At 31.6% G+C, this 17,158-nt stretch overlaps 2 protein-coding genes across 5 annotated transcripts; both read right to left on the reverse strand.

Annotated features, from left to right (window-relative positions):
* Positions 1-3,398: 3,398 nt before the first annotated feature.
* Positions 3,399-5,078, reverse strand: LOC106425342 (splicing factor U2af small subunit A). Its single transcript, XM_013866078.3, has 2 exons — positions 4,818-5,078; positions 3,399-4,603 (listed from the first exon to the last, which is right to left on the reverse strand). The coding sequence occupies exon 2, from the start codon at positions 4,586-4,588 to the stop codon at positions 3,692-3,694; it is 897 nt and encodes a 298-aa protein (XP_013721532.1). The 5' UTR covers positions 4,589-4,603; positions 4,818-5,078; the 3' UTR covers positions 3,399-3,691.
* A 4,104-nt stretch (positions 5,079-9,182) lies between these two features.
* Positions 9,183-12,222, reverse strand: LOC106425346 (cyclin-T1-3). Of its 4 annotated transcripts, none has more exons than XM_013866081.3 (7): positions 12,074-12,222; positions 11,472-11,781; positions 10,717-10,798; positions 10,399-10,533; positions 10,112-10,287; positions 9,884-10,029; positions 9,183-9,675 (listed from the first exon to the last, which is right to left on the reverse strand). In XM_013866081.3, the coding sequence occupies exons 2-7, from the start codon at positions 11,693-11,695 to the stop codon at positions 9,497-9,499; spliced, it is 942 nt and encodes a 313-aa protein (XP_013721535.1). In that variant the 5' UTR covers positions 11,696-11,781; positions 12,074-12,222; the 3' UTR covers positions 9,183-9,496. The 4 variants fall into 4 exon arrangements, with proteins under 4 accessions (XP_013721535.1, XP_022563061.1, XP_022563063.1 ...); XM_022707340.2 differs by having other exon boundaries at positions 10,399-10,542; XM_022707342.2 differs by having other exon boundaries at positions 10,990-11,781; positions 12,074-12,191.
* Between the last annotated feature and the right edge of the window lie 4,936 nt (positions 12,223-17,158).

Consider the following 17,158-nt stretch of genomic DNA (forward strand, 5'->3'; position numbering starts at 1 on the left):
GCCAACTGTTCGAACGGGAAACGGTACTGAACGAGAGAACGTTCGGTTTTAAATGTGGGTTTAGCAAAAACGTCTTATTGATGGTCGGAAAAGCGTTTCGTCGGCTACAAGGAAAGGGAATGCGTAAAGGAAAAGCGATCGGAGCTCAAGGAGCTTTGCCTGAAAGATACAGTACGGCGAGATAACGAAGGTAAAAACCCTAATCTAGCCACCCAGTATGTATGAGTATTTTCGGATCCCTTCTACGTTGCATCCTCTCCTCTCTTTTATAGTTGACTTGGTGTTTTCCTGTGACCTAGCTTGCGTTGTCTTCATGGGCATTTAACTCGCTGGGCCGAAAAGCCCATGTTGCTTCGCGGAGTCATTTAGTCGAAATGCAGCCGACCGAAAGTTCCCTCGCGCCGCGCCGAGAGACCGGCGCCTCGAGCCGCCGCGTCGAACCGTCGTTACGTCCTGTTCGGGCCGGGCCGTCCGTTCTCCAGACCTTGAGGGATGGTCGAATCCATCCTCTACAAACCCCAACCCATGCTCGAGCTTAACCCAACCACCAGTCCACCATGCTAGACGAATAGATCAGAAGGCGATAGGAAACATCAATGACAAACGAGTCATCACACTCCTATGAAACAAAACATAACAGAGAAAATAGCGGAGAGAGAACTCTGCTGGCTAAACAGACAAAACCAACAGTTATCAAAGCATTGGATTGTGAATCCACCATGCGCGGGTTCAATTCCAGTAGTTCGCCCATAAGGGATAGGTACTCAATCACAAACAACTCATGGGCTTGGTTGGCTAACAACAGGCGTCAATTATAGCAAACGCCACGAAAAACCACCATAACCACTCTACAGCCACCAGATTTGACAACGATGAGCTTCAGACAAAGGCCACCGTAATGGAGTAGAAGACAACAGATATGACATGGAGAAGCAGAAGAAAAAAAGAGATGAAATTAAACCGGAGAAAGAATCCGGCGACCGTGCATAGAAGAAGGCGGCCGCCAAAAAAGCAAACTAGGGTTTTGAAGGAGAGAAGCTTTTTTCGGAAGTTTATTTTGTTGTTGTAAAATTTAAGACCATAATCTTTGGCCAAACTCGACTAATGCATCTTCCATAACTGAAATCTTGCTAGTGGAAGTTACATTTATAATATTAATAATTTTGTTAGAATTTAGTGTTATTGGTTTATAGATTATTACATTCTCAAAAAATATATTGTTATTGGGTTGATGATTTTATAGTTTTATACAAAATCTTTTGTTATTTAACAAACTTGAATTTTAATGATTCTATAAATCTATTAAATTTAGTGTTATTGTAAGTTGTATTCTTAACCATTTGACTCATAAACCCAAGATTTGAAGAATACTACATATATCTCTTAAATTTTTAAAATCATTATTGTTATTTATTTTCATAGATTTTTAAAATATTCAAAATTCTTTCCAATTCTTTGCAAATTCAACAAATCTATATATAAATCGGACAGATTTGTGGATCCACATCAATCTGTCTCCCATCCCTTGTTTTTTTTTGGTCGGCCAGGCCACCTCATATTATATTTTTTTTGTCTTTTTGATTTTTTGTGTTTACTTAAATATTTACTTTTGATGAAAATAGAAACAAAATGAAATATAAAAAACAAGAAATCAACTAAATTTGTCAACATTCACTAAGAAAATAATTCACTTTATTGTTTTTTGTCAAAATTGTTTTGTTTTTCTTTTGTATTTTATTTATCTAAAAAACATAATTCAGAAAACAAGAAAATAACTAAAATTAGATCAAAATTTTGAAACTGAAAATCGTTATCAAAGTGAAAGTTTAAGCTGCTCAAATTAGATCAAATTTGAAAATGAAAATTTAAACTGATATACTAATTTAGATCAATTTAGATTGGTAATGATTTGGGACGATCTAGACTAATTTGAGTAGCTTAAATCAGTAGACCGATGCGAGCATCTAGCGGCATATAGGGGTGGCAAAAAAAAAAACCGACCCAACCGAACCAAAACCGATCCAAATCAAACCAAAATATCTGTCTAACCCATTTGTTTCAAGATTTTATCAACCCAAATGCTTTGGTTTGGTTCGGTTCGTTTTAAACCGAACCAAACCAAAAAAACCGAAGTGTTTTTAATTAAATAATTAAATATACTAATAATATTAAAATTTAATATATTTAACCATTTAGCCTAAACCGCTAAACATATATATTTTTTTACTTTTAAATGAATAGAATAAACACAACTAAAAATAAAATGAAAAAATATGAATCTCATACATTAACATCAAAACGAAAAAGTTATTTTATGATATTTATATTAGGTATGAAGATAATAATATAAAATTATTGAATTACATTTTTTAAATATTTATTGTGATGTTTGGATTTACGTTTAAATATGAAAAAACTAATGATTTAGTATCAAATGATATTTGTTTATGTTTTTATAAATCATATTTTTGTAATTGAAATATAACAAAACTAAAAAATCAACTCGTTTGAACTGAAAATACAAACAATATCAAATTAAACCGAACCAAACACAAATCAAACCGAATTAAAATTGATCTGAATACAAACAAAACTGAAGTAAAACCGAGCATAAACCAAACCATACTAATTTGGGTTAACCTTGATTCAAAATTTCTTAGACCCAAACCGAATCCGTAATTAAACCGAAATGCCCACCGGCATAGACCGATTTTTAGAATGGTTATGAGGGTTGTAATCATAATCTTGCGCCCAAAAATACGGATTGGCCTTGCTGAATGCGGAGGCATGTGATACAATCCACAAGGAAGGATCAAAACTTCTTTACATTTTTAAATATTTATTGTGATGTTTGGATTTACGTTTAAATATGAAAAAACTAAAGATTTAGTATCAAATGATATTTGTTTATGTTTTTATAAATCATATTTTTGTAATTGAAATATAACAAAACTAAAAAATCAACTCGTTTGAACTGAAAATACAAACAATATCAAATTAAACCGAACCAAACACAAATCAAACCGAATTAAAATTGATCTGAATACAAACGAAACCGAAGTAAAACCGAACATAAACCAAACCATACTAATTTGGGTTAACCTTGATTCAAAATTTGTTAGACCCAAACCGAACCCGTAATTAAACAGAAATGCCCACCGGCATAGACCGATTTTTAGAATGGTTATGAGGGTTGTAATCATAATCTTGCGCCCAAAAATACGGATTGGCCTTGCTGAATGCGGAGGCATATGATACAATCCACAAGGAAGGATCAAAACTTCCTATCTAGAAAATGAGGGATCTACTCCATAAATTTAGCATGAAAAGTTAATAAACATAGGATGATAGAAGAACCTTTTAACTAAAGAATTTACGGAAAGTTAATAAACATAGGATGATAGAAGAACCTTTTAACTAAAGAGAAGATAGTACAAAGTTCTAAAGGACACTGGTGAAGATAGGTAACAAGCTAGGCAACAAAGTTTTTCCTAATCACAACTACAAGAAAGTAACCCCAACAACATTATTTTTATAATCTAAAGGAGTTGATTCCACTCTCATTCCAAGTTCCAAAATTAGAACAACCACATGAAAAATCCATCACTAGATTTTACCGACTTCAGAATACATCAACAAACGCAGAGAAGCTGACAGCAGAATCCACCACATTGCAGCAGTTATGTTTTTCTTATGCTCCTCCTCCCTCTTCCTTCTCCTCCCGTTCTCTGTTCCATTGCTCAATCCTTGCCCTCCTCTCCTCGCTTCCTTCTCTCCCACCACCAGGGCTCCCTCCTCGTCTAGGAGGAGGGCTTCCATGTCTCCTCCTTGAACCGTCCCTGTCTCCCTTCTCCGACCTCTCACTACTCCTTTTCCCACTTCCATGCCTGTAAAACTCGCCATCTCTGTCCCGGTGACTAAACTCTCTGTGAGGAGGATCACGCCAGTCATACTCTCTCTTATGCCTAGGGCTTATACTCCTACTCCTGCTTCTACTTCCACTTCCCCTGCGGTAAGACCGCCTAGACCTCCCAAAGAGTTTCCTCCTCAGCTCCCTCGAAACAAGCTTCACGTGCATAAAGTTACAATACCCACCACGGTTACAGTTGTTCTCTTCATACTGCCTACACGTGGCTTCCCGAAAATCCGTGACAGGAGAGAAATCGGCAATGATGGGACGCCCCGAATAAAACCTACCTTGCAGAGCCTGCAAAGCGGCTGCAGCCTGATCCTCTTCCTTAAACTGAACATAGACGTTGCCAATCATGTGATCAGCAAGGTTGTCACAAATGTTGAGGCTTTCAATCTCGCCAAACTTGCCGAGTTCCTCAAAGAGATCCTCGAAGAAATCCTCAAAGTGCTCTTGGATCTTGCGCGGGTCGAGGGGCTGGCCATTTGCATCGACACCGGGGGTGATCATGTCGGGTCTCTGGTACATGTTGGAGAGGAGGAGTGTTGGGGAGATGGTAGGACGGTTGTGGAGACGAGAGCAGCGGTCACCGTGACGGCAAGCGCCAATCTTGAAGTAGAAGGGACAGTTCACTCTGTCCTTTTCGGTACCAAAGATCGAAGCTAAATGCTCCGCCATCGCAAAACGGCAACCCTGTTTTTACAATAATCAAGAATACATAAATCACAAATTAATGGAACAGAATTGATTATCAATCAATAAGCAACAAATCACAGAGAACCAAATACAAAAACAGATAATCAGATACATGAGAAGCAAAATCGTCCAAAGGAGCTAAAAAGCACAAAGCTCTTAAAACTTAAAACTACAGACACGACCTAAGCGAAGAAAGAGAAAGCATGCTTACAGAATGTTACAGAGATGGAAGACACCGAGAGATCTGCGATTAGACGCCGCCTGTGGAGAAGAAATTGCCGACGAAGAGCTGCAGTCTCCGTCGGATTGATGATCTTGGGTTTGCTTTGTTCGCGAGCTGGGAGAGAAAGCTAGAGGTGATCGATGATTTTTTGTAATTAACTGCTCTTAACAAATTTTAAAATAGTAAAGGAAAGGGAACTAGAAGAATCGAATTTTTACTTCTTCTTTTTTTTTTGCTAAAATGTTGCACCTGACCTCCCTTTTACTCTCTTACCTTTTTCTATAATGTTTCACCGCACAAAAGCTAATAGGGGAACAAACAATACGGTTTTTAGTCATAAACGTCACAGACTGGTTTATTTTATTGGTATAACATCCTAACAATACGGTTTTTAGTCATAAACGTCACACACTGGTTTATTTTATTGGTATAACATCCCAAAATAGGTATATACTAGGTGGAGACTCGTGGAGTGAACAGATTTATAATTTATATTGGCTAACAATTATATACTTTTTATCCTATTAGAACATTTCTAATCCTTTGCTGTTTTGCCTCTATATGCATGTTATAATAGAGTAAAATCTACTCCAACATGTTTCTATTTTTTCCCATAAAAGAAAAATTACTATTTTTTCATCTATATTTTGAGGTAAAAATAGCTTTTATCTATAATAGAGATAATTTTTTTTGTTTACACATTAGTCTTTTAACTTTTTAGAATTATAACTAAAAGATATGTCTATGGAGAAATATTTTTTTTACATATAACAACGCAGTTTTTTGGTTTACATAATAATTCTTAAATTTTTGCAATTATAAATAACATAAATAAACAATACTTTTATTTTATTTAAAAAGAAAAATTTTATTTAACATATGATATTTAATTTTATATGTTGCTAAAGTGAAAATTAAAATTTAATTATTAAAAGTTTCACATAAATTTTTCATATTGATAACATATTTAATATTAATTAATATAACATACTCCAACAACTTTGATGGTTAGATAATGTCTACTTTAATTTATTATAAGATATAAAGAGACAAATACATTCTTATTATGACCTATTTTTCAATATTTCCTATATTGTATCACGAGAAATACTACGATAGTTCTAAAAATGGTTTTATCACAAAAATAATTAGTAAGATTTAGAAATGTGTTTATCCTAGAAGATGTGGGCATAATCATTTTATAGTTTCTTATTAATACATGCATTACAAAGTAAAATACTATAATGATAACTTATTGTTTATATTTTCATTTCAAAAAATTTATGTATTCTAAATATTTTGAAAGTATCTTTGTACACTATGTTTATTATTAATAAATAAATATTAAAAATCACATAATATTCTCTATACATATATATCAAATTAATAATTTTACATGATTAATATTTAGTTATAGTTTTATCTTTTTTTTAGTTTTTATCAAAAGATAATTTTCAAATAACAACAAAATATATATATAGTAATTATCTTTTTAAGTTAAAATATATTTTTAAGTTTTGGATAATTTTTATTATTACTTTAATCATTTACCTAATCATATAAATTTTATCTTTTTAACTTAAAATATATTTTTAGGTTTTGGAAAACTTTTATTATTAACTTTAATCATTTATCTAAACAAATAAATTTTAGATTAATTTTTAATTTTTAGGTTTGCGGAATAATCATCTTACAATCAATTATTGACAAAAGAAAATAAATCAATCAAATTAAGATAAATAATTGTTCACGTATTCGAAAATTTTAGAATAAATTAAAATTTAAACATTTTATACATGAAAAAAGTTTTCACAAAATACAAAAAAAAAACTATTATGAAAAACTTGAAAATTTAGAATCTATTTTCTTTTTTTTAGCTCTATAAAAATATATAGATATTTAAAAATGTAATAAGACTATCTTATATATGAATAAGGAAATGGTCAATTAAATTTTAACTAATACCGATTTATATTTTTGTTTAATATTTTTTCTATATATAAGCATTCTACTTTTCATTATTTAGTTTTATACAATAGTTACAACTTTATAAAAATTAATTAGAAATAAGGGAAATCTAATATGATGATGTTTATAATAGCAAATCCATGTCTTCGTGGACTCAATATTTCTAAAATGCATAGTAAGACTGAAGAACACCTATTTCGAAAAAATATAGTAAGAATACCTTTGATAAAAGATGTGTTCCAGACTGGCCTATCATAAAAAATATATTTGATGAGAGACATCTCTTTTAAAATGTTAGTTTGGGAATTAAAATTTGCATAAAAAATATTTTAACTTTTTGCTCTTCACATCTTCCACAATTTGGTTACACAAACCTTTAATTTGTATATATATGTTGTTTCCTTGTTTATTATCATTAATAAAGCTCTTATTGAATACCAAAGTAACTGACTTACAATTAAAAATTAATACATTTGTAGTTATTGATATAAATTTTATTAATTTGTAGAGTCATTAATTTACAAAAAGTTTCTATTTTAGATTTTTCTGTTTTTAGAATTTTTTTTTTTTGAAACAGTAAGAAGCATTTTTGATTTTGTATTACATATATTAATTAAATTTTAGAAATTTGACTTTTATATTGTTTTTGTTATACTATTTGGTGTATGAGAAATATGTTTCATAGAATTTAAATGTAGTTTTAGATATACTTTTACTAAATTCTATCAAAATATATTAAAGGTTAAGCGATGAGCTTCACTGTGAATATACAATAAATAATACAATCTTTTGTTCTATTTACATAAAACTTATATATAAATTATTAATTTATGATTTAATGGGACTATATATTTACATAGTATTTTTCAAAAAAATATTATCTTACTATTTTATTTACTTGTATTATATTTTGAACCGGCTCAATTCAGAATCGAAAAAATTATTAATTTAACGTATTTATTAATTTATAGAGTTTTTACTGTAGTTAAAAAGATAATTACATACTATATGATGAATAGGATAATTACATAATATATGATAATATATAGTATATGTAACTTAATCTATACTATTATATTATTGATAGTAATAAAATATATATAATAGTATACCATATAAGTTCCAAACACAAGAATATATATAACTTAATTAAGGGTTTTCCCGCGGATGCAGACTTAACTTTTTCTACGAAATATTAGATATATGTTATAAGTTTAAAGACCACAATCATAAGTTGTTTTTGTTTTTGTTAATCACTTAATTTTGTTCAACTCTTTTTATCAGATTTTGCTTCATCTTCATCTTCTTAAAATATGAGAACATAACCATATACAAACATTACCTGCAAATAAATAAAATATAGAGGTAAACCTATTTTTTAAATTTCAAAAAACACAAAATCAAAATAAAAGTAAAACATAAATAAAAAATATATAATAAAAATCTAAAAAAATAATTAGAATAATGATATTTTGTAGCATACTTATTTTACTATTTCATATACTTTAAAATTTTGTAAATGAAAATAGGTACTAAGATATAATTATTTAAAAAATAATTAGTGATACATGCATACATGATCATTATAATGGTTTTTTATTTTAGTAAAAAAATGCGAAAATCATGAAATCTCTTTCTATTATATTTCAGTGCGTGAAAAGATCATTAATTTATTATAATATGAATGTATTGCATCCAACCAATTAAACTAATGTATAATAATACAATATTTTATCATTGGTTTAATTTCTTCCTTTTGAGTAACCATTAAAGATAAACATGAATATATTATTTTAAACATGTTTTTATTTTATTTTTGGTTAATTGATTGATTATTATAGTTATGTAGAATTATATATTAATAAATCTAATTATTCATTAAGGATAGTATCAATATTAACTGCTCCAACTTTTAACGTGAGAGCTCCGTTGCAAAAAATTATTTCGCAAATAATAGTCGCAAATAATAGTATAGATTAGAGGTACAAATATCTTTTACCTTTTTAATTAAATCTATTTAGTCTTTTTTTTTTCCTATGCGTTCTGTTGGTCATAAAATCATTTTTTTAGGCAGGGAGATTTACCCTTTTATTATTTATAGGCTAATTTAAAATAAAATTGACCATATAATTTTTTTTCAACAAGTATATTAGTTTCAGGAATATGTAAAACACCTGAAAAACTATGGTGCATCTTGGTATTAGTGATTAAGCTACTTTTGTTTATTTGTTCAACTTGATTTAAGCTATTTTCAACACATTGAACTGATCATTGGAAATGACTTTACCGAGTGCAATCAAAACATGACTAGTTCTAGTTTGATCAACTTTGTTGCTTCGAAGAGGACCGTGATGATGCACTTCATCAAACCAAACTACTTACCAATGAGAAGAAGTTAAAAATATATAATACGAAGAAACCCAACATATAGATTCCGGACATACAATAATCTAGTATAATAGTAAGGAAGTGGATATTTGTATAACCAATAATTCTACATAATCTCTATGTAACAGAACAAAATCACTTTGGTGGAGATGCTCACACCTGAGAGGCTTAACTTAGCCAAAAACACCTCACTCGGATTGCTATATAACCTTACACTGCCTCTCTCATGAGACTCCGCAGAATCTCCTTTTGTTTATCCACAAACTCAAGACTACAAGGGAGATTGCATCTTCAGGCTGCTGAAGTATCGCTCACCAGATGCCAGGCTGTCTATAGGACTGCATAGGGTAGCTGTGAAACGGGTAGCCTCTAGCAAAATGGACCGGCGGCTTTATGACTGTAGGTACTGCCCATGCTACTTCTCTTCTTGGAGGCGGCATAGCCCTCCTTCTGTTCACTTCTATCAGCATGTACATCTCCTGGATTACCTCTGTCACCATTGATGAGAAACACCCCGTTATTTTAATCAACCGCTGATATCATGTCGCAGTTTGTTTATTCAGACCACTATACCTAATTCCCAAACTCAATATGTGCACACGGTAAGAAAGAACCTAACATGCATCTCTCTATGGGACTGATCAAACGATTGGCAATAATAACACACAAATAAAATTAAAGATGTTTGAAAGACAAACCTTTTAATAACTTGGTGGTTACTCCAAACTCCAACCACCAATCTCTCCTGCTGCCAACTTTCGCGTTCTGAAACGTGGCAGCTAGGTGCACAGTGGCAGTTGCGATAACATGGGGTTTGTACTGCAAACACAGTGTCGTTCGAAGCCTACGCACAATGCATTATAAGTTTATTCAAACTCGATGTGGAGACAAAAGCGCAGAAGCTAGTATTAACAAAGGGTCTTTACCAGTCATGCACAAAATTCCAAGCAGCTGTTGCAAGGTCAGGCCAAGCGTTCAGCCTATTCAAGGCTGCAGCCAGAGGTTTGTAGGGAAGTTCAACGTCTAGGAGATGGAAAGCACTTGTGTCCAGCAGAAGCCTCTCCCCGGCCAAAATAATTTCTTTAAATTCATGGTAGCATTCCTACAGACAGAGTAAAGAGTAATAAATTAGCACAACGCACAAGACAAGAGAAAAGAAAATACTAGTACAATAAACCGTAAGAATTCCAATAGATAAATTATAATGACTTACAGTTTGATGAATTCTAATTGAGGCAGAAGGATCCCACTCAAAGATTATTTCATAAGATGCAACAACAACGTTGGACAGTTGACACGGCTCATCTTCAGCTTTGCAAGCGAGGAACAGACTGGCAGTTGCTATCGTCTGCAAATACTTAGCATAGATCATATAATGGTTTTACTAATCAGGAGAAACGGAATAGCTTTATAACAACCACTTTGAATATGACCATTATGTCAATCCATTACCCATTTTCTTCATTGAATTATTAATTCCTTCATTACAGATTGGCGGAATGCAATTGATGAACCATTAAAGTATTATTACCTGCCAGTCATTTTTTGCATGAGATTGGCGCATGTAAAACCGGTGGCACATCACCATAGCACATCCTATTGTAACCTGGGACCTGAAGTAATGAGATTGTCAGGAACCATCAATAGCCAAAAACCATATCACCAACAAGCTTAAAATCTCCAGCAACTAAAGCTAGACATCGCTTTCACAAAAACCGGCATTAATTTTTTAATTTTTTTATTTTGAACACCCATAAAACGGCATTTATAACATGGAAATTTCCGATAAAAAAAACGCCAGTACCTATGATAGATGATTCAAAAACAGTGGGCAGGAGAGAGAGACGTGCACTTGCTCAGAAAACTAAGAACATCAGTTGGGAATGGTGGGAACACAGCTGAGGGTTTTGATAACCCAGCAGAGAATTACAAATACACAAACATATAATGAGAATTCGAAGTAAGCAGATGCATGCAAGCCTCCCATTGCCGATTAGAATTAAGCCAATATATGATGCATGCACACCAAATTTTGACTATGTAGATGAATATGTAGACAAAAATAGTTCGAGAAGACCTCCAGACCACCTCCCACAGTGGCCCTGGCTACGACAAAATTCAACAATAGGCTAGGCATTGTCATGCATTAGACACCCTCTTTAGCTAACAAAAGTAGCAAGAAATATCACATCAGAAGAAAAGAACAAGTGTTAAAGCATATTCTATAAAAAGCAAACAACAACACTAGCACCTCCCAAGAAACAAAGAATACTATAGTGAGCTTACACATGAAGCTGCATGCCAAGTCTTTGAAGGAATGAGCAATAAGAAGACCGTAGAAACGACTCCTTGGGCAGGTCAATCCCATCTTTTCTAGATGGAGAGGAACGCTCAATCTCTTCCCTGTTGAAATACCACTTTGACGTTTCGCATTCCCGCAAAGATAAGTGTCTGGCCTCCTCTGCTTCATAATGTTGTCGAGACCGCTTTCTCTGATGCTCCTCTCCCATTGTAAACCTTCTTCTGGGAGGAAACAGTAGCAACTACGCAAAAAGTTTCGACCTTTGAATCCGACAAGACAATCTCTTATATGCAGCTGTAGATTTTGCAGACGAAAATTATGCAAAATAGCAAGCACCCATCGTTAAACGAGAATTGACAAACAAAAAAAAAAAAAGTAATGGAAACGATAAATCTATACATGTTAATTTTGGTCGAGGAGCTTTGCAAGTTAATGTGAAACAAATCTAATCCCAGCTTTCAATATAGTTTTGAAACATATCACAGCAACAACAAAACATTCCAACACAGATTCGATTAACACGAAGGCAATTCAGGAAAGAAAATATAAAATAAAAGCGAAATCAGGAAAGAGATCGAATCATTACCAATCGTTAAAGAGTTGAAGATGAGAGGGGAAAGCTTCCGCCGATTGAGATTCTATGAAATGATAGCTACGCTTTTGTTTGTTGAGGAACATAAAAGAAAAACTCTTTCAAACTTTAAATTTTTTGTGCTGCTTTTTTTTTTTGAATTGTTTACTAAACTAAGATAAAATATATTAAAGATATATTTTGGTCCGCGCTTTTAAAGAGCGGGATAACATTTTGGCTAAATTTTTCGATTTAACAGTTACTAATTTGTTGGTCTGAATTTTAATTTTTGAGTTTTGACATACTTAACTGACAGTAATTTATTTTAATTTCTCATAGTGATAGGCATTTGGGTTTAAGGTTCGTGTCAGTTAGGGTTATTCAGTTTTCAAGTTATTGGGGTTGGGATGTTAGGATCTGTTTAGGAGAACCATGCATTTTTCGCATCAGATCGATTCAGGTGATGTGTAGTTCGAGTCAGTTTTTTATTTTTTCATAAAACTGAAATGAACCAAATTAGAAATAGTTTGGGTTTAATTTGGATTTAAAGCCAAAAATTTATTGATAAATTAAAGGGGCATTTGCTACAATAACCTTAAAAATATATAAAATAACTAGAATAAATCATACAGATTTTTCAAGATTTTCCAAAGACACTTTTACTATATTACCCTTAAATATACAAAATTCGTTTTCTTGATTCTGCCATGTAAAATTAAAAGGATAATTAATTTCCTTAAATAAATTGATAAAAATTCGAATTCAATTATATGGAAATAATATTAATGATAAATATAACATTAAAAACAACGCTTTAACAAAAATCACCATTGTTAGACATTCGTCTTCTAAAACATCTTTTTATGCTAAAACAATTTTTTCATCAAAACAGAAGTTTATACTTCAACGTAACAACGTAACAATTTTTTATGCACTTATGTTCTCTTTTTATATCAGTGCTAGAATTTATAATATCAGTCACATGTAACATTGTTGTATGTTTTGTTTTTAATACTGCTAATTTTTTTGTAGAACTATTACTTTTAAAAAGCATGGTAAAATACGAAAGGAATTTCAGGATTTAACATATATAAGGATCCATGTAACTGAAATAACTTTATATATGTAGAAGATGGAAAGAACATAAAATCTGTCAACTTTCGGTAGACTAGAAACTTAGAACCAATAGACGTTCATGGTGGACTAGAAATCGGTAGACTTATATTTTGTTTACGAATACTCACCGGATTAGATGGTAGATGCGAATATCCAAACTGCTAGACGTATTTTTTCTGCAACCACTTGTTGGACTTGCATAGTGTCTACATGACTTTACAGACATGAAATTCGCGCTTGCAGATTAGTTTGTTGTTTGCTTAGATTAGTATAAAGTCTACACATGTATAGCAGACTTTACATGTGTATTTGGTAGATTTGTGTAATGAAACATTGTGTCTACATGATTTTACAGACATGAAATTCAAAATTTGTAGATTAGTTTCTTGCATGCTCATAATATGTAGATTAACATAAAGTCTACACATGTATAGTAGACTTTACATGTGCATTTGGTAGACTTGTCTAAGGTCTATATAGTGTCTACTTGATTTTACAGACATGAATCTCAAAACCTGTAGATTAGTGTGTTGTCTTCTTATAATCAGTAGATAAGCGAAAGATCTACATGTGTATAACAGACTTTACGTGTGAATTTGGTAGACTTGCGTAATGACAACATGTTTCTATAGACATGACATTCATTATTCGTAAATTAGTTCGTTGTCTGTCGATGATCGACATACTAGTGTATAGTCCACTGATAATCAGTGGATAACATTACGTCCACTAGCGGATTTTACATGTTAATTTTGTAGACTTGTCTATTGTGTGTCGACCCGGTGTATTTCCAAACAAGCACACATCTCCTAGTTTTTCTTGCAAGCGAGTTGATTCACAAGAAGATGCTCACGATCTTAGATGACCAACTCTACAAACTGTATAATCACTCCCAAAGGAGAATCGCGGATAATGTTCCATACGTCTTCTCCAGCTGAATTTTCCGCTTCTTCTAGAAACTTAATATTACTATGATGATTGATACTTTTTTGGGTTTTGGCTGGCAACCAAGTAAAAACATACGTAAAGGAAATCCTAAATCCACATTAGTTGTAACAGACATCTGTAAACAACAAGAACATAATAAATTGGATATAAAAACTCTTAGAAAAAAACTGCACTAACTCACGATTTGGCTGAGAAGAAAGATATAGCAGGAGAATAATGTTACTAACTTGATCCAAAACTTCACCAGGCTAACGATCAGAGATTTGGTGGACCTGATTCGCTGCAAGCGATGGTGAAGAAAGATCCAAGAGGAAGAAAGAGCGACAAGGGAGAAGGAATAGAATAACGTAAAATGTTAGTCAATATTTTTTTTTGTCAACTGTTAGTCAATATTTAATTTCCTTATTTAACAGATTTTGATTTTATTAAATTTTCTTCTTCTTTTTTAAATTCCTTTTTGTAAAAACAAATTTTACAACTAGTTACAAAGGGTAATTTTGTCATTGTAGAATTATTTAACTGTTTAATAGGTTGTTGTAGCTATTTGTTATTTATTGGGTCACTATAGCTATTTGTTAAAAAAGGTAGGTTATTCTAGATAATTTTCTCTAAATTATATTATAAATTAATATTTTATTGTGTTTAAATATTTTGATACCATTTGATTTTCAGTTTGGTTTTAGCTATTTGGGTTCAGAGAAATACGAATCATTCACATTTATATAAATCACAGTTACGAATGGGATGATTTAACAATAAATACTTTCTCAATATATAGGATAGTTTATCATATAATATATATATCTAAAATAAAATATATTCAAATATAATTAAAATAAGAATATTTTGGAAACTTTAAACTAAAAGTCTATTGAATAATACAATATATTTTTGGGTTATGGGTTGGGTATTGAAGACGTTTAAAAAAATATTTTTTACTTATTTTTATAATATAACAAACAAAAGAAAATATTTTCAGGTTTCAAAATTTAAATACAAAATTGGCTAACTTCAAAATTATGAAACTTATAGTAGAACAATAATCAATTATTTATACACATTTTTAATTTAGAATAAACTATAGATGAAATATGTTCATTCTGCATCTAAATGTACATTTGTTCATTCTGAATTGAAAAGTTTAAAATGTGGAGATATAATTTTACCTAGATAATTGAAATGTTTAAAGAATTTATTGCAACATGTCTAGAGTATTATAGGTAGATAGGTAGTGTATTATATTATATGTTGCCTATATTATAGATAGTTTCTTTACTAAAGTATGAAACGTTGACAATTATTTGATGACATATATTTGAAGAATATAATTAACTATAATTCTGTAAACTTAGAAAGGGTTTAAGTATTTCCGTTGAAAAGGAAAAGGAATCAAGTAATATATAGTTTATTGAAATAAAAGGTATGTCATGGAATAACTTCAGTAATTAAATAATATAGATTTTAAATAAGGCAAAGGCATGGTTGTATAAAAGAGTCACTTGCTTTTTGGATAATTTGGTTTATAATTAGTATTTAGAATATCTGATAATTTTAAATCTAATTATAATCAATATTTTTAGGTATATAAACTGTATTCTAGAGATTTGGGTACCCATTCGATTATCGGTCTTATTTTGGCTTTTATGTTCGAGAGAAATATAAACCATTCATATATCTGTGAGCATTGATTAAGTTTTGGTTTTTTTATTTTTTGTTTGGTTTCGCTTTTCTTGTTTCGTTTCAGTTCGATTTTGGTTTCAATTTATATGCCGAAGCATAAATTTGTTGGTATAATCTTTTTTTTTTGTGAATTTCAAATAATTGATTTATACTCCCTGAGTTCCAAAATATTCGACGGTTTATAATTTGTTTCAAAAACATATTTTTTATCTTTTTAGTGAAATTTTTATTAAATAATAATGGTAAATTGTAAAATTCAAAAAAATTAATTGAATTTTGATTGGTTAAGAATTGTGTAAAATAGTTAATCACAAAAAATATAAATTTAATACTAAGATTTAATATGCTTTATTAACATGTGTGAAAATCTCAAAACATGTACCATTTTGAAACAAAATAAGTATTTATTATTGTTGTCATTTTTAAAACAGTGATTTTTTAGAATACATGACTGAACTTTTCTTGGAACATTAATATCATAAAAAAATGTTAGGTATGATAATATTTATAGGGTGAATTTGCCAAATAACCAATTTTAGAAGCAAAATGAAGAATATAGCTAGATTTTGACATTATTAAGACAATAACAATTATTAGTGAACCGACCTCTGGAAAATTCCCAGCGTGGGAACTTACAACAGACGGATTATACGTCCTTGGAAAATACTAGAGTTTGTTCTATTGATGGAGCCTGGAAAGAAGATGACATATTTACAGGACAAGAGTGGTTCGACAGATGTTATGATGGGGGCGATGAATCTTCGTAGAAGCCTGTCACCCCTGCATGCTGAGTGTGAAGCACTAATTTGGGCAATGGAGTGCATGAAGACCCTACAATTTTCTGATGTAGTTTTTGCGACGGATTGTTCTCAATTAGTGAAGATAGTGTCGACACCTGAAGAATGGCCAGCTTTCTCTACACACATGGAAGAATTCAGCCGCAGTAAGACTTTCTTCCCTGACTTCCGGATCAGACATATTCCAAGAGTACAAAACACCTTGGCGGACAAACTTGCACGTGGTGCGAGGAGTTCTCCTTCAGCTATGCTTTATGTCGATTCTATCCCACCGGTTTGGCTTGCTGAATCGGTTGGATCAGCTTAGTAGTTCTAAATGTTGTTGTAAAAAAAAACAATCTTTTTTCAAGTTTCATTCGGTTTTACCCCTTTTCATAACAAGTTCCAGGTGAAAAAAGGTGATGATGTCGATAGTGAAAAACATGTGGACCTAAAAAATCAAAACTGTGTTTGGTAAAAAAATCAATGATGTTCAGTGATGGAAGATGAACGGAGGTGGTTACCGCAATGACAATGGACGGAAGATGCGATGGTGGTGATGGTTACAACAACGGTGGTG

This window comes from Brassica napus, chromosome C7 (assembly GCF_020379485.1).
Source record: "Brassica napus cultivar Da-Ae chromosome C7, Da-Ae, whole genome shotgun sequence".
Taxonomy (NCBI): domain Eukaryota; kingdom Viridiplantae; phylum Streptophyta; class Magnoliopsida; order Brassicales; family Brassicaceae; genus Brassica; species Brassica napus.